This window comes from Danio rerio, chromosome 9, assembly GCF_049306965.1.
Source record: "Danio rerio strain Tuebingen ecotype United States chromosome 9, GRCz12tu, whole genome shotgun sequence".
Classification (NCBI taxonomy): Eukaryota; Metazoa; Chordata; class Actinopteri; order Cypriniformes; family Danionidae; genus Danio; species Danio rerio.
The window spans coordinates 33,281,165-33,300,280 of NC_133184.1; the positions used below are offsets into that span (position 1 = coordinate 33,281,165).

At 34.0% G+C, this 19,116-nt stretch overlaps 1 protein-coding gene across 12 annotated transcripts in view; it reads right to left on the reverse strand.

The window, feature by feature from the left end:
• Nucleotides 1–19,116, reverse strand: part of nalcn (sodium leak channel, non-selective) — a 192,014-nt gene that overhangs the window by 12,981 nt on the left and 159,917 nt on the right. For 8 of the 12 annotated variants that reach the window (XM_073911846.1, XM_073911844.1, XM_073911847.1 and 5 more), the window contains 13 exons: nt 18,778–18,909; nt 18,249–18,416; nt 16,024–16,128; nt 15,835–15,941; nt 10,839–10,959; nt 10,663–10,761; nt 10,484–10,577; nt 4,646–4,752; nt 3,576–3,650; nt 3,253–3,372; nt 1,436–1,504; nt 1,176–1,324; nt 852–945 (listed from right to left, as the gene is read on the reverse strand). In XM_073911846.1, the coding sequence (XP_073767947.1) occupies nt 852–945; nt 1,176–1,324; nt 1,436–1,504; nt 3,253–3,372; nt 3,576–3,650; nt 4,646–4,752; nt 10,484–10,577; nt 10,663–10,761; nt 10,839–10,959; nt 15,835–15,941; nt 16,024–16,128; nt 18,249–18,416; nt 18,778–18,909 (1,440 nt within the window). Of the gene's footprint in view, nt 1–851; nt 946–1,175; nt 1,325–1,435; nt 1,505–3,252; nt 3,373–3,575; nt 3,651–4,645; nt 4,753–7,517; nt 8,823–10,483; nt 10,578–10,662; nt 10,762–10,838; nt 10,960–15,834; nt 15,942–16,023; nt 16,129–18,248; nt 18,417–18,777; nt 18,910–19,116 lie in introns of those variants that run through there. The other 4 variants (XR_012384932.1, XR_012384933.1, XR_012384934.1 and 1 more) reach the window with 2 other exon arrangements.

A 19,116-nucleotide genomic window follows, 5' to 3' on the forward strand; every position in this document is an offset into this window, starting at 1 on the left:
GAGATATTTAAATGAGTCATGTGACCATAGTACTCAAAAGAGACTCTAGGCGCACCTGATCACTGTTACCCTGATGAAGGCAGTTTCTTGCCAAAACACATAGTTTTTTTTAGGTTTAGCCATGTGAATTAAGGCTTTTTAAATAAGTGCCTTGGACTGATTTTTGTTGTATTTATTGTCATTATTTAGAATTTTTATGACAAACAAGCATATGTTTTAATACATTCATAACAGCATTTGTATTTTATCCTCATGCAAAAAAAAAAAAAAATGTTATCCATAATCCCTAATAATAACTCCTGTACAGTAGTCCAAAAATTTAACATATGGCATTTGTTGACACTAAAATACCCTGTCAGAAAAGTCTAGTGGCTGTGACTGACCTATTAGTGTCAGCTATAAAGTTAATGTTGTTTTTGTGTGTTCAAAGAGATGAATATGGCCACGGTGTAAATGCACAGTACAGTTACAAGCTTATTGACACATTACATCATATAATAACGTTATATTGTTGCCTTCTGTAATTTCCTGAAGATAAATACCAAAAAAAATATGCAATTAAACTCTTATAATTTATACATTTTCATTTCAATAAACTGCTGAACATAAATATTAATTTCTTAATAAATACAAAATCATATGACCCCCAACTTTTGACCACTAATTAAAAAAAAAAAAACTTAAATTGCAATATTGCAGACTTCACTTAACAATTCAGAAGCATGTCAAATGAAAAACTAGATGATGTATAATTATGCAATTCTGTTCTAACTGATCTGTTTTTTAGTTATGATTATCACAGCAATGACACTTGCTAGCAGGCAAAACGGTGCTGACATCCAATCTCTTACCATGCAGTCATGCATGATCTTATTCCAGTCTTCACCTGTGACTATTCGAATAAGTACGGTGATGGCTTTCCCTGCGGTGGAGAAGTTTGCGTGTCTGTTGGCGAAAGAGGAAAAGGTAAGATCTCACGCAGAGTCGCTTCTTCTCAAGCTGTCAGCTGTACCTGAAAATTGATTCCCCCAAACGCAAGCAAGGGCACTGTAGCAAAACATTTAGACGGCGCCAATTATATCAGCGCCGCAGGTTGTAGTAGAGTGTGTTACAAATCTGAGTTCTGGCACGCAAACACAATCTAAACATCACCTCCATGCGTAAGAAAAGCTCACCTGTTAATGTTCTCTCCGTATTTGACGGTGCCAAAAAGAACGACGCCGGCGAAAGCGTAGCACAGCAGCAGCAAAAACATGCCCACGATAATGAAGAAACTCTTGTACATACTGACGACCACAGTAAGCAGAAGCATCTTTAACGTCACCTGTAAATAAAAATGCACAGTCAGGTTTGTAGTGGATAAGGTGTGATTTTTATGTTGTGTTTAGCATAAAAGCTTTTTTTTATTGAAGCATATGAATTTATGCGTACTTACATGCTTTCCGCATATGGTGAAAAATCTGAATACTATCACACAGGTGCCCATCATGTATGTGTAAGCATTCTGAAGAAAGAGATCAGAGTAGTAATTACAGAGTAATAACAATCTCTAATAACCTTTGTTTTAACTTTGAACAGTCATGTATTGTTTAATAAATACAAATTCTTTGAATAAATGTAAATTAAAAAAACAGATTTTTTTGTGATCATATGGTGTATGGCTTAAAATACTATATTGCAAATTTAGTGTAGTAGTTGAATATGCATATATTCTGTTTTTATTTAAATTCACATTGTTTTTAACTGGTCTTTTTTAAATTATGGTGATAAACAAAAAAACAGAAAAGATTAACTTTTTAAAGTAATTTCTGAGGAGATGACAATATATTGATGTTGCTTTTGTTTTTACATTCATGTCAGTCTTAATTATTTTAACATTGCTCTATTCTTTACATTGCTTTTAAAATAAGGGAAAGTAATTAGAGAATGAGATATACTTTGCTGCTGAGCAAGGAGAGGAATCCATACAAGTACTGTAATCACAGAATTACAGATTTTTTTAAAATCTTAAAAAAAGAATGAAGTGTAAGTGTAACAGTGGAAGTGACACTGACAACAGGGGTGCGGTTCCACAAGCAGGTTTATTAGAATGGTCTGGCAAGCAGTGGTCAATACAGGGGCAAACAGATGTATAAGGACAATGCAGAGTCATAGTCAAAATAACAGGCAGATGGTCACAAGGCAGGCAGCAAAAAGGATTAAACAAATAAACAAGGTAAGGATCAAAAACACGGAAAAACAAGACTCAGCAACAGTGTTTGTGCTCCTTATGTAGTGCATTAATCAGTCCTTGAGCAGCTTCAGCTGTGAGAGTGTAATCAGTTTTGATCTGGAACCGGTTGTGTGTGTGTGTTGTAGTCCAGAAATGGCGGATTTGTAGTCCTTAAGCGATCTGCAGCTACTAGATCGCTGGTGAACATGACAATAAGATGTTTTCAGTTTTGTCAGTATTTCAAAAGACCACAGCACACACATTATTCTAGTTACAGTAAAAACACTACCATAATGATTAGAAAGACTGCCAAAAAAGACTTTAAAATATATATGCTGTCCATCAAACTGATGTAAGATTCAGAATATTTTAAACATATTTTAAAATAACAACATTACATAATGTTGTAAAGTATTAACCCCTCAAAAATATATTAAGGAAATATTGAAAATGTACAGTCATGTACAGTCAATTAATTTGTTAATAAGCAAATTATTAATCACATTAAATATTTTTTTTCTAGTTAAGATGGTTGGACGCTTATTTAGTTTTTTTCTATGATTTCTGTGTGCACTTTGCATGTGTTCGTGTGGGTTTCCTCCGGGTGCTCCGGTTTCCCCCACAAGTCCAAAGACATGTGCTATAGGTGAATTGGGTGAGCTAAATTGTTCGAAGTGTATGTGTGTAAATGAGAGTGTTTGTAAGTAGGCGGTTCATTCTGCTGTGGCAACTCCTGATTAATAAAGGGACTAAGCCAAAAAGAAAATGATTAAATGTTACTTTGCATAATTTTGGTCTATTTTTAAACTTACATTTAAATTTTCTATGCTAAGTTAAAATTACCTCAAAATAATTCTATTATTAGAATCAAGTGTGCTATTGACACATTTAACCAATGTTAACTGAAAACAACTAGTCTTTTTGGCCTTTTTTTTTTTTACAAAATACTTTAATTACCTTATCTTAATTGTACAATATAAAAATCAACCAATTCAGCTAAAACTCCCTTTGTTTAAAATCTAAAATATATTAGACTGTACCTGTAAAGCGAAGTGCAGAATGATCCATATGAGCCCGAGGGATGTGACGAGTAGGTCATATCTGTTCCTCCTGCTCTGCCAGTATCCAGCTGGTGACATGGCTATCAGCTTCATAGTCACCTGCGGCACAGCAAATTTCATTATGTCATGACCACACAATATTTCCAAAAGACCTTGTGAACTGTGAGGCCTCTGGTGAATTTAATTTGTGTGTGTGTGTGTGTGTGTGTTTGTAAAAAATATATATAGCTTGGTCTGACTCATGAAAGAACAAGAAACAGAACATGAGACTGTACTATACACAAAATGTATTATATATTTACCTCCAAAACAAAAATGAAAGTGAAAACCACTGACATTGTGGCCAAGGGAAACGTAACTGCGCCAAGCTCATCCCACTGAAACACAGGGAAAACAATTACATTTATTATTTTAATGCTAAAATACAACACAAATTCTAGAAAAAGTTACACCATTTTATAAAATGCAACTGGCTAATTCAATTTAACATTTATTTAACTGGCAAAAATACAAAGAAATTATCTTCAGTGTTTTTATTGACAAACTAAAATGTATTTTGTCAATATGAACACTTTAACAACCCCCTCAGATAATAATAACTATATTGAAAAGTTAACATAATGTCAATATTAAAAAGAGTGTTTTCAGACCAGCGCAACCCTAATTTATTTAAAATAAATTGACTTTTTTCAATTTATTCATGACAATTTGCATTTTTATTATAATGTCATTATTATTAGTTGTAGTATTTATTATATGCATATTTATATTTGTTTTAATAAAAGGTTAGATTTGTCCACCTGTCGGGTTTTGGAGTTGTATGCGTCACTACAGTGTATGGGGTATCAGAATATGACTTGTGTTTGGATATAATTTTGTTATTATTGTTTATTTGTTAATTTGCTGGAAATTAGAACTGAATTTAAAATTTGTTTTGAAACAAATCTTTGCGCTAACAAACAAATGTAAAATATATAGGCTAATGGATGTCTTCAGTGGAGTGAGTTTTCACCGTTGCCAAAGAATAAGCACAAGCTACAGCGCAAAGCGTATTTTTCATCCCTAAAACAGCAAAAGTGGATTCGGACACGACCTTAATGCTTTTGCTTCATGAGCTTTAGATTTTGCGCTTAGATCATTAAAAAAGAGCTCTTTAAGTGTGTGCTGCAGCCACCAAAATCAGAATTTGTTTATATTTAAAGAATGCTATTTATTTGGGTCTGTATAACATCTGACATATTTTCTTTGTACTTTTGTCAGTTAAATTAAGGATAAAGCACGTGAACAAATATTTAATGTAATAAATTTTGCAAGTTTTTCAGAACTGATGTTGTACAACATAATGGTGTTTAGTAGCAGCAGGCCTCCTCACCTTAACCGACAGGAGGACAGACTGTGCTAAAACCAGCACAGCAATCCCTCGCTTGAAAAAGGGATGTTGGGTGATGTCATACATCTTTGCACGAAATCCACCATTTTCTGCAAATGCAAGAACAAGTATTCAGATTTGGAAGAGCAGAAAATTAGGGCTTTCCAGAACAATCCGCTGCTTTGGTCGTAAAACAAAGACCTGGTTAAAATTTCCTGACCTTCAGAATAATTTCTGCGCTATCTTCTATCATCAATTAAAACACTTGCCGATAGAAAATCATCTCAACTGTTCATTCAACACACTCGGTAGAAGCTTTACCCTTGGTATTGCTTCAAGATCTGCCACATCATCGTTTTGCTGTCTTTCCGCTAAAGGTCGTGAGGGTCTGACTGGCATTCATCATGTACTGTAATCACAAGTTCATTTCAACAGCCACAGAGCGCAGACAGATTATTTGAAGCTAGTTTCAATGGAGTTGGAATTGATGTGGTTGCTCTGCCGAGTGCTGACTAAGGTATTGATTTTTGTGTTATTTCAGAGTACAGAATACCTGCCAGGAAGCACAAAAGAAACTCCGCCTCCTGCCGTCCACAGCTCTCTAGAACCATCCCTCATTTCAGGTCCTCCATTGCAACAGCTTAACATTGTTGCAGCAGTCTTATTTTTAGTCTTATTTTTTAACTATTATAGTATCAACAGGTGTTTTGAATTAGGCTTTCATTTCTGTATTATCAGTGTTCATTTACATTTTTAGGGATTCTGTTATACAGCTGAAACTGTTGCCACAAATGTGAGAAGCTTTTAATGAAGCTGCAATTCACTTTTTGGCTTAAAGGCACAATACTTCAGTCTGAAATACTTAAAAAAAAAAAACTCAAAATACACTATTTTACTTATGCACTTACATTATCCCAAATGTTTAGAAGAATGTCCAAAGAAGCAATTTTAGCAAAGTTTCGAACCATCATACGCAACTCCTAAACATGTATTTATTATGAAAAAACAGAACTGTATCTACACTACCTGACAAAAATCTGTCGTCATTCCCAGTTGTAAGAGCAACAAATAATAACTTAACTAGTTGATCATTTGAAAAAGTGGCAGAAGTCAAGTTTGGTGAAGGAAAAATCATGGTTTGGGGTTACATTCAGTATGGGGGTTTGCAAGAGAACTGCAAAGTGGATGGTAACTTCAACAGCCTGAGGTATCAAGACATTTGTGCTGCCCCTTACATTACAAACCACAGGAGAGGTCAAATTCTTCAGCAGGATAGCGCTCCTTCTCATACTTCAGCCTCCACATCAAAGCTCCTGAAAGCAAAGAAGTTCAAGGTGCTCCAGGATTGGCCAGCCCAGTCACCAGACATGAACATTATTAAGCATGTCTGGGGTAAGATGATGGAGGAGGCATTTGAAGATGTATCCAAAGAATTTTGATGAACTCTGGGAGTCCTGCAAGAACGCTTTCTTTGCCATTCCAGATGACTTTATTAATAAGTTATTTGAGTCATTACAGGCATGCATGGATGTAGGGGTCCAAACTCATAGAAGTGATACACAACATTAATTCTTTTTCCACTGCTCTCTGACCTTATATCCTATACTGTACATTATTTCTGTTAAGTGACTTTATCTAAGAAAAGTCAGATCTTACTTTTCTAATTAAATAATTAAAAATCAAAGCATGATCATATTTTGTTTTGGTAAAATAAGCGTAATCTAGAGGCCTTTGCCTTTCATATAAGCCATTTATGATACCAAATGATTAACTAGAAGTAAAGTTATTATTTGTTGTTCCTAAAACTTGGATAGGCGACAACACTTTTGTCAGGTATGACCATAAGCAGTGGATTGTGGCATAATAAAATCTTTGCTGCTTTCGTGCGGCATCACAGTCGTCTCTCACCCGTAATTGCTTCAACACTCTTATTTCGGCTTTCAGCTTTACTCTGATTCAAACTGCCATGAAGTTTTAAATACTTTAGCTTATGCATGAACATGAGCTCTCCATAGATTGTAATGAAGACCACAACTCCCATGATTCCACAACCAGTCACAGTGTCTTCAAACTACACCTTTGTTTTTTGTGAACATGTGCCCTCTGGCAGCAATACATATATATTGTGTCTTTAAAATGACCAAATAATACCAGATGTTTAAATAAGTCTAGTGATGTTTATTTTAAAAAAATCATCTATAATTTATATCTTATATTTTTTAAATCACTAATATAAGATAATAATTATAGATTTAGTTACAATGAACAGCAATTTTTATTAAAATTAAAAATTTTATTATTAATTTAATAGTTTTATTAAAACTTCCTCACTAACTGATGAATACATTTGGTAACTGATTCTAATAAGGCTACTTTGTTAAATAACATGAAGTAATAAGGAGCAATACATTTTTACAGTATTTATTAATTGTTAATGTAATAAGATGAAAATTGCTTGTTTGTGCAATAACTAACATTAATAAATACAACTCTGGATTTGTTTCATGTCATGCTAGTAAAACCTATTGTAAAGTGTTGCCAAAGTGCAATATACAGTGCTCAGCATAATTGAGTACACCACATTTTGAAAAAGAATATTTTGATCTATTTCTCAGTGAATATAGGCAATGTATTTGGGTGCATTTAAACAAAACAGATTTTTAAAACAGATAAATTTATTAAAATAATGTTTAAGTTACCAAAAATATTTAGAAATTGAACGAAAATACAGTTAAATTCAAGCAATTTATTGCAAAATAAAATTACAACCTACAAAAACCTTTTTTCAGTTTTTCAGTTTTTTTTATTTATTTATTTTTTTTGTTTCTCGTTTTTTATTTTATTTTTTTTTTATTTGTATTTAATATTTTTCTTTAACATAAATTTGGGTGTACCAGTTATTGGACCATTATCTTAAGTTATTTTGTTAGATAAGCTCCAGATTTGGCTTCAGTACTGACTAATCGAATGTATATGCACAAATATAAGATTGTATAGCTTCCTATTAAAAATATGAATTTAAAAGATAAATTTGTGAGAGGTGTACTTATATATGCTGAGCACTGTATCACTCTTACCATTTTATTGCTATTGTTACATTTATTAGTAGTAGTGGTAGTAGCAGAAATAGTGGTTGTGGAAGCAATAACACAACCTCAATGTTACAATGAATGGTCAAACATGTGGATGTTAATTATGCTTCAAAGATTATAAACCATTATTCATATTTGATCGCTGTATGAGGGTAATTTAATTAGGAAACTTGCGTAACTTGCAGTATAGCCCACAAAATGCTTTTTTTTTTTTGTTTCGTTTGAATTTGTTATCAGCACTGGAGGAAGAGCAGACTGTCTTCATGCTGATAGCGAGAAACCATTGGTTCAGCCCATTGTTTATAGGAGGAGGCACAGATGAACAATTCTATTGTGATTTACAAAGAGTGCTGCGTGTTTCTCCATTGGTTAAAATGATACTTGGGAGATTTACACAATGCTTAATGACTAGAACAGAACAGAAAAATACTGAAAACTGGTCCATTGCAGCTTTTGGAGTTTGGTTCAAAACATATCAATCAAATATGCACGCTTGTCAGTAGATTGGAGCATTTTTGGTGTCTAATTGCCACATAAAATATGCCTGGATAATTGCCTACTATGATAATTGTGTTTATTCTTGCCTGCTGTTATGAAACATGTCTTTGAAGTGTCTGTTTCCAGGCGAGCCGACGGCAGTCAAACATAAAAATATAACGAGGCCCCGGCATCACCGCAGAGCCAAATCAATCAGTCAGTCAATCTATGGGAGACACGGGCAGAATCACTCCTCTTTTTTCGGCTCTAGGGTGCCCATGGTGCCCAAAGTCATTCATACTGCAGGCAGCGCAAACTCTTCTGATTCAAAAGTGAAGTGGTTATTATCAAGTGTGTGATTGCCTTGGGGCTGCACCCACTGCTGAAAGCTTAAATTTAGTTTGTTCTCTACTACAGCAGAGGAGAGCTGATTAAATGCTTCAGGAAACACATGCAAAGCAGGGACGCCTCATTAGCCAGGAGAGGAAGAGAGGAAGATGGAGGTAAGGGGAAAAAAAGAGATGAGAGACTGAGAGAATGCTGCTGGATATTACACTCGCTGTTCTGGTGATGTTCATCCATGTGACACTGAAATGTCGATTTGTGGCTGTCTGATCAGAGAAAAACAAAAGCATATTTTAAAGATGTAAAATAAAATGTATTTACACTTATAGTGCTCAACATATATGAATACACCCGTCCAAATCTTTCTTTTAAATTAATATTTTCTAAATGAAGCTTTACAATATTATATTTGAGCATATACAGTGTATCCGGTAATTATGTGTTAAATGTGCTATCTTTGCTTTATCTTTGTAATGTATTATGTTCGGTGACTAAAATATTATTTTAATAAATATATTTGTTTAATAAATCTGTTTTGTTCAAATGCATGAAAATATAATACCTACATTCACTGACAAATGGATAAAAGCATTAATTTTCAAAATAAGGTGTACTAATTTATGTTGAGCACTATAAGAAATGTTCTCAGATAGAATAAAAAAAAATTTATTATAATAATATTATTTGACTATGGAAGTCAATGGTTATAGGTTGCCAACATTCTTCAATATATATTTATCTTTTTGTGTTCATTATCAAAAATTCATCATTATCAAATAATCATCATTTTTTTAACTGGTTTGGATTAAATCAAATGTTGAGTAAATGATGACAGAATTTTCATTTTTGGGTGAACTATTGCTTTGTGAGGATGTCATGAAAAATAAAAACAATTGCATTTGCTGTCTTTAAATGCTACCATCAAAGTCACTATGATGCTTGTAATTGTATATTGTACAATTCTGTCAGCTACACCAGTATATAAAACAAAAAATAAATAAATCAGGAACCGTACAGTTTTAAAGACTATCACAAAGCAGACATGAAGAGCTGCACCTCATCTTTTAGAATCCTACACATGGTAAAACGTCATATGGGGTCCGTCCATGATGCTTATCAATGTTTAGAAAACAATGTAAAGAAATGACACAGTGGGCTTTAGTCTCTCTGCCTCTCCCATTTTCAAATTGTAAGTCTAGTTAGTTTAATAAACGCTTAGATAAACTTAAAAATAAGGGGGTTGGATGATGGTTGTTGTAATCTCACTAGGAAACATTGTTCGCCAATCAAATGCAGCTAGGGGTGTGTGCAATAATCATCCTGTGTGCAATATAACAGTGTTTTGTTATGATTGACCTGTTTTTCATCTAGATTTTACATGAGAACAAGGAAACAATGGTGTCTGAGGCTCACGGTATGTCATTTCCATATATTGAATTGTTATTATTATTTAATCACTTTCCTTTGGCTTAGTCCCTTATTTATCAGAGGTTGTCACAGCGGTATGAACTGCCAACTATTCTAGCAAAAGTTTTACTCTGCGGATGCCCTTACAGTCGCAACCCAGTAATGGAAAACACCCATACACTCTTACATTGACTCATACACTCATATACTACAGCCAATTTAGTCCATCCAATTCACCTGTACCACAGTCAAAAAGCAATTAGAGGAAACCCATGCAAACACAGGAGAACATGCAAACTCCACATAGAAATGCCAACTGGCCCAGTTGGGACTTGAACCAGCAACCTTCTTACTGTGAAGTGACAGTGCTAAACAGTGAACCTTATTATTATTCTCTTATTAATATTATATCCATATATTTTCATTATATGACACCTTTAGATACATAAGTAAAGAACATAAAATAGAATGTGTTAGTAATAGCAACATTATGATGACCATTTTAATTTTGGACCCTGACCTGGACGTGGAGGGAGGTGGAGGGGCTGAGCAATCTTGAGTCGACTCTTTAAATCTTCCCATCTCCTCTGATCCACAGTCAACAGAGCAGTGCCCTAAGCAAATACAAACAACATATCTGATCAGTTACCAGCCATCGAACCAGATATCTAATCAACAAACAGCAAGAAATCCCCATACCTTATTTTCATTAAAGTTGGCAATGACAACGCCAACAAAAAGGGTGAGTCCGATCATACATCCCAAGAACACAAAGACATGGATGTAGATACCATGAATCTGACACAAATAAAGAGCCCAATCAGTACAGTCCAGAATTAATGTTATAAATGACACTGGGAATAAAAGTGACTTACCGGTCCTACTCTGTGAATGATGACATCTCTCACCTCCACCCAACCCTTCAGCGACAACACTTCAAACAGAGCCAGCATGGCATTGCCCACATTATCAAAATTGAAGTTTCGAGGGTTTGCCCTAAAAACAGCAGCACAGGAGATACTGAGTGTTTGTTTGAGGTTTTTATTAGAAAGAAAAAAAAAATACAGTGAATCATTTCACCTTTAGTCAAAAGAACGGTACAAAAGAATAAAAATAAAAATAAGTTCATTAACAAAATTAAGCCTTTTTATTTTCATAAGCATGCTGTGAGATTATTGTGATTATAAATTTACTCTTTGCCATCTAATAAAAGCTTTGATGGCATGGGATTTCCGATGAATGTCCACTCCAAGATGGAGTAACACATATCTTTTTCTATGTCTTTATGATTATTAATAAAGTTAAATGTTTAAGAGCCTAGATTATTTAGAGCTAAACTGGAATTATATGTGTGTGATTGCTATTCTGTATGCCAAATGATTTGCTTCCTCAGGATCTACCCATGCAGGTCAGGGCTCATGGAGACCTCTCAAGTAGACCTGGACCCTTGAAGAATTGGAGTTATTTCCCATTTTACATGTTAAATCTTTTAGAGGTAATTCCTTTGTAGGTAAGCTGAAAGTTTGGATGTAGATTGTACCAGTTTTTAATCAGTTTTGATAAGATGGCTAAGAGTACACTCAGCCTTGGGAAATAAACATATTGTTTTTGAGTGTGTGTGTTCTATTCCTTTGTGGACCATTTCACAGGTCTGGGGTCAGCACTGAACAGCCTAGTGGCTGTCTGATGTTTGTACACTTGAGATTTTAAAGTGGTCCTTTGTTTATCATGAGAGTTATGTTCTAAAAATAACCCCTGAAAATAGTCACAGTAGACGATATCCCGCAAAGAAGTCAACTTCATTTTATATAGTTATTAAAGATGTTTTAAGGCTGTAAAACCCCTCACTACATACGATTTCCTCAGACAGACATTAACATTTTCACATTTTTCTCTCGTTTAAACACTCTCAAAGTTCAAACTTTTGTACAAAAATGAGTTCAGTGTTATGGAATGAAACCAAAGATCAAAATCTGTTGTCAGGAGCAAACATTCATCGCTGTCAGCAAAAGGTTCATAAAGCTATTTAGCTTTTCTTTGGATAATGTTGGCATGCAGCGTAACATTCTTTTTTCCTGCAGTCACTGATCCACAAAGCGAAAGCATCGCTAAGGAGGTCGTACACCGGATGAGACGCACACATGACAATTAAAAGTAACACACAACGGATGTGCAAATTCGTATGTTATTTAAAATGAAATTATTCAGATGGCGCTCTGTGGTGCGACAGAAATATGAACAGTGTCCCGAGTTGTAGCTGGGCACCACAGACAGCTGTCGACTTGCAGTATAAACCTTTGTTTTCATGGTGCTGCGTGGGGCATCCAGAGTGCAACCCCCTTTACGATGGTCTTGCTGCAGACAGTTACAACCACTGTTGAAACTCACACTGCTAGTGATGAAGATTTATATTAATTTTAAAGCTGAACAAATTCTGTACTGTACATGGGCCATAGAAAAGATTGATTGACAATAGTCTACAGAAAATCAGGACGCAGAACACAATGCATGAAAAATCCATGTCAAAGCAAATGTCAAATTGCACAAGAAAAATCCACAAACTTGAAATTTGAACCTAGTTAAAGCGAGGTATTGTTCAGAACTGGACGCACACACGCACATAGGATTTGTTTTTTTGTCAATCTATGTGTGTTTTAAACAATCAGGGTAAAACACCTATATGTATGATGCAGTTAATGATGTTGCGTAAAAGTTTAATTGCTGTTGTTTTGAGATTGTAAGCGGAGTGGCCCACAAAGTCGTTGTGAGAGTGTTGAAGCTGGCTTCTGCTGATGAAACTACAAACTATCTTCAGTAAATTCCGACTCTTCTTCATCTGACAGACTGGTCATTTTTGGATTAAAATTGTATATTTCCCATACAGCTTAGTAAACCTCTGTACTAATAAAATTAATATATGTGTAAAGTAATATTGTGAGGCAGCTTTAAGCAAACAGAACATCATTACTGCGTTGTTGTCTCAACATCAATGTATGCTGTTTTTCAAAAAAAAAAAAGCACTTTCTGAAATAGTTATTTTCAATATTATTTGTAATTTTCACAATCAAACTAATTTAAAAAACTCACAGTTTTATTTTATTAATTTTTTTCTTGTTGTTGAATTATATTGTATTGTTTTGCTTTCTGGTTTGGTGATGATTAATCAGGCATTTATTTAATATATTCACCCTCAAAGCAATAATAGGAAAACAAGAAATGCATTTAGAAGGCAATTATAAAATCTGACCTCTCAGTTTAAGACCCAAAGCTCTTAATATATTACAAAACAAGTAAAAGAAACAATGATTCATGCTGCTCCTTTTTTATAATCTCTGGTATAAATTGTGTATGCCTGTGTGTGCGTACACATGTGTTTGTGTGTGTACCAGTGACTTTTTTTATTTGATGAACATGAACACAAGGATCAAACGCCTTGTTTTTTCCTGTTACCATGCAAAGCGCTCAAAGATAAAAGAGTGACAACCTTTCCCTCTCCCTCTCTCTCTCTCCCTGTTATTCCAGTTTAGGTGAAGCCTTGCTCCCTCTACATGTGCTATGGACCCATGTGTGTGTTTTTTGCTGGTCTTCATTATTTAACGTCTCACAAATAATTTGCCATTGTGTTACCAAACATCTCTAGAGCAATAACAGACTCATTGGTGTGTGGGTGTATGATTGTGTGTTGTTTGTGTTTATGCCGCAGGGAAAGATATATCAGCCCCCTGCTCTGTGCCCACGACTAACCGTACCACTGCACTGCAACACTGACTATTGCTTATGGGGAAAATACATATGAAAGATGATGAAAATGTGCTGCTGTTTACATGATGAGAGCATTCATCACACTGGTTTGTGCTGTCACAGATGAATTGTTACACTATAGGGATTTCACAAAGAGACTTCAGAACTAAAGGTTTGACAGGTGTGGTTTGTTGACTTTTAAAAGAAAATGAATTTCACTTGGTTGTGAAAAAATCATGCTCAAGAATTTTTTTTCAAGTTCCAACTACATGAAAAGTCAAAATGAAAGTCTGATAAATAAAGATAATATTTTGTGGTAACTGTACAGTATGTAGGATCTGAATGGTTGCATGCCAAATTTGCTGGCAGTGAATTACTGTACTTAATTGTTGCTTTACTCAAATACACTTTTAACTACTTGTACTTGACTGTGTTTCTAAAGAAAAATTTTTTTTTTCATCCTTTGCACACTAATTATAGTAAACAGACTCTTAAACATGCAAGAGCCAGTGGTGTTTGTTTTCTCACATCAAGCATACATTTTAATATTTTGCTGTAGAGTTTTAGGCAGCGAAAGGACTGTCCAACCCAATAAAATTTTTTATATATTTGTTAGCTGTCAGTTAGGTTTATTGACAAGAAGTACATGATATTGTTAATTATTTTTTTTTTATCTTATAAGAATTGGATAGGTAATAGATATGATAAATTTATATCAAAATAGCATTTTCTGCCTGTTTAAAAATATCACCCAAGAATCATTAGACATATGTGCACAGGACTACATTTTTGAGAACTGGGAAATGTAGGGTTCTTTTTTAACAATATAGGCACAAATCTAAAGCGCATGGCACAAAAGCATTAAGGGCGTGTCCGAATCCACTTTTGCTATTCAAAAGATGGAAAAATACGCTCAGCGCCCTGGTGCATGATCTAACAGGGTTGTGCTTATTCTCTTAATGGGTTATGGGTGTGTTTTGAGTATAAAGTGCATTAAACTAATTAGAGTCTCATCTACCATTCCTTTTAGGAGTCAGTTGCATCCTGCCATGGTGCATTTGCTATTAACATGGCGGACTTTGTAGGTGGAAAAACTGAACACCTGAATATCAGAAAACAGTTAAACAAACCATCTGCAGCATGACGATAAAGAATGAGCCTCCTCCATTCAGCCTCTTTATTTTGTCTTTTTCTTTTATTTTACTCTTTAATTTACTCCTTTACTTTAGTGGATAAGAAAACTGTGTTGTACGTACTCCACTGAAGACATCTATTAGCCTACATATTTAACTTTGTTTGTTAAGTGAAAAACAATAATAACAAAATGTGGTTAAAAACAGTTTTCATATTTATGTAGAAAATAATCATTTTTGTAACATTTGATCCTTTAATTCTTTTTTCATAAGTAAAGATATTTGTGAATGGGTGTACATACTATGTATTAAGCAATGTGTAAGCGTTTCAACCCACATAGATGCATAACTAACGTGTTCTACGTTGTACTTTAGACCTACTTTAAGATGGTCAATGATGCAATCTATTTCAGCTCTTCAATATAGCAACACCTCCACTTTAGACCAGCATACCCATGAGTACACAAAGTGGTATGAATGGATTTCCTATTTAAACAATGTGGTGCATAACGTGAAAATTAGGGTTACACTGGTCTGAAAATAGCAACAAGTCACACCAAACACATCTTGAGCTTATTTTGCCGAGTCTATGATCGGACCCATAGTGTGTACCATGGGGTACGTCTGTTTGTACTTATTTACATCTCAAATATGTTACTGAGGCACATTTTCTTGTAAATCTATTAGAGGCCGCTGTATATATCTCTAGAAATCCTTCTTGCATGCATCTGTGAGAGAGAACTGTCATTATGCATAATATTTTATCTTTATATTGACTGTCCCACCCATTACCTTCTCTAAACCCATCCGATAGTGTTTTCAATGAAAACTAGAAGAGAAAAGCTGTCAGAAAAAGTTGCAAGCCTTTACCACAATTTCACACTGCTATTTTTTCATGTCCATATGTTTATGCACAGTGAATTCAACAAGCATATTCAACAATTAAAGTGATGTTTGTTTTATTAATAAATATAAAGAATATTCTTTTTTTTCATACCAAACTCTTGGCACCCAAAATCCTGGTTTCTTCTCCCCATCCTTGAGCTTCAAATTCAGGTTCTTTGAAATGCTCACATTGATTCTAAAGATGCCGTGACAGTCATCCTGAAAAAAGTACAACATTTCAGTGAAGTACAGAAAATCCTCAACGCTGAGTAGTTTGAAAAGTCCAAGAATTGCTTCATACCTTGCTAGAAATATGAGGATCATTACATTTGGCAAGTTTTCCAGCAAAGAGTTGCACCCCGAAGGTTGCGAACACCAGCATTAGTGTCAGGAGAAGAATAGAGACCTGTTTGGGAAATCAATAATTCAGTCTACAGCAAAATGGCTTTCCCACAAAAACTGGCCAGTGCATTACTCTCATATACAGTAACACTATAATAAGCTCACAGAAAGTGCCCAAGGGGAACAAAGCTTAATAATGAAAGTCCATAAAGAAATCTCCAGGACAAATTCTGCTGAGTTAATGCATTACGTTACTGCAAAAAAAGAGAGCTTCTTGCCTTGCAATTTAAGGGCTCATCTTGCATTTGATGTATAATGTAAATGCATAAACAATTTTATCCTCAACTAAAACACTTCTAAAGCAATGTAAAAAGAAGTGCATTAATACAAAACTTAAAAATAATATGACCAATATAAGGAAGCAATAAAACTGAGCTAAACAAATCAAATCACCATGGAATTGTAAGGTTTTATCTTGCATTTTTGTCAAAATTATTATTCACATTTTCTTACTCTATGACAACATATTTATGTTATATAATTTTTAAAGAAGTATTTTCTATGTGTAAAATGAAAGGTAGTCTTACTATTAGTAAACCAATCAGCAATTTTAATGCACAAGAAAAAAAAAAGTACTTCCACATATAGTAAGTAAACAGCACATACTGTATGAATACATTTTTGATTAGATGGTCTAACATTTTAAATATGGAGCTAATAAATGCCATGGTTTTGGGGAAAATATAACATGATATTTGTAATTACATTACATAATCCGCAAAACGTTTTTTGTTTATTTAACTGTGAATACATTTTGCTGAAGAATTGTCTGCTTTCTTGCTTTTTTAAACTTTGAAATGTCTTAAAATTTAAACATCAAAATAGTTTTCATCTGTACTGATATCTACAGGGAGGCTGCTTTTTCTAAACCAAAAATATAAATAAAGACCAACCAATCCTACTAAAATTTACATATTTAATGGACAAAATATTTAGCATTACTAAAAGGTTACATAAATCAGCATAAAATAAATGTAATTCTTAGTGCTGCACAATATTGGAAACATCTAATATTGCAATATTTTTTTATTCTGCAATATACATTGAGATATAAATACAATTTTACAAGATGCACTAAAAATTGTTAGCTGTTTGTTTAAACTACTGATTTAAACTGAGCTGATTTAAACAACACAATTCTGAAGATTTCTTTAGACAATTTAATTGTTTTATTTTCAACCCACTTAATTTTGTGAAAAAGTTAACGTAATTCCTTAATGGTGTCCCAACTCAAATCGAAAACATTTTTAAAGTGTGAGTTGTTTGGAAATAATTTATCATTTTAGATTGATTGTGATGATTCTGTAGGGAAGTGCATATGCATAAAACATCATAAAAAATCATCTAAAAGCATATAGATAAATTCAATAGAGAAGTACAGAAAAGTACAAATAAAAAAACTGCATCCTATTGTTTTTAGAGGAAGTCGAAATGTATGCAGTAATTGAATAATTTAATGCAAAAAAACAATTCATAGTTGTAATTATATAAACAATTCAATAAAATTTATTGCTATAAATCTTTTACAAATGTTACAGTTTCTTAGGCCTTAATGGTTTAAAAACCCTCACAGTCACAGGCCTCAGAAGACACAGCAAAATGATCAATTATAATTCACTCTCAACATTGCGTAAACTTACGATGTGACTATTGCAGATGAACACATTGCGATATCAATGCTAAAACGATATATTGTGCAGCGCTAGTAACTGTCAACACAGATATATCACAAATTTAATGTTTTTAAAAAAATATATGAAATACATATTTTCATATACAAGTAAATGGTTTGAATTACTCAATAAGTATTGTGTCAATTAATGTTTTGAAAGATTCGTAAGAACATACTATAATTCCAGGCGAAAAGCTGAGAGGATTTTGATATTGTAGAATATGTTAAAAGTTTCTGCCATTTTTTGGTATGCGAGAGACTTATTTTTACTAGAAGATTTGATCTTAAAACTATTCAGAATGCTGATAGATCCATAAAATTTAAATGTATATATTCAATAATTAAAATCTTTTCAATAATTTCAAATTTCTATTTTCTAATTTCAATAATTAGAATCAAATCACCAATCATCTCTACAGGCTGGGAACTAGTAGGTCACCTTAGTCACTCACCAGAAAAATCTCTTTGAAACCCTTGAGGACCTCTCGAACCACCTTCCTCATTTGGGGCACCAGTTTAAAGATTCTCAGTGGCCGGAAGCAACGTAACATCATGAGGAGCTGGGCACCAGACTCAGGGGGCACATTATTTGGCAGCCAGCATAAAAAGATCAAACTTACCTACAAGGTGGGCAGAAAGATCATCTTAAAGAGCAGTTCTTCAAATTGTAAAATCACTTATTGTTAAATTAAAGGAAATTAACCATTCTTATCAACTTACAAATAAGTTTGAGAAATAGTCAGCTTAGTAGGCTGTTATATTAAATGCACACAATGTTTGTGTGAAAGTGACTAAATTCTTCAGAAATGAGTCAACAGGATGACATTACGTGCCTCATTTAAATGAAGCACGGTTTAGGGGTTATTAAAAGCGATTTTCAGAGCCTCATAAGAGAAGTGAGTAATCAGACAGAACGCCACTGTTCACATGCATTTAAATGCGAGTTTTTCACAAGCGAGCAGCTGAGAAAAAGAGTTTTACTAAGTAGATGAAGATGTCCATGACGCCGCCAAAGTCTCGGATGACTGCAGTGGGAGTGAAGAACAGGCCATCTGCCATAATCTTCAGGTTCAGCTCAATGCTCATAAAGATGACGAACACATATTCTCCAATCTGCAGGGAAAGGGCTGTTTTAGTGTTTCAACAATATAGTCATCGAGTGGTTTTTCCTAAAGCACTACTGTAAGTTATAAAGGTGCCTTTCAGTGATGTAACCACTAGTATGTGATGCTCTTGATCACAAAGTGCTTACACTATAGGATAGGGGCTCATAAAATCCATAATTCAACTAAATATAAACTCACACTCAAGTGGTTCTAA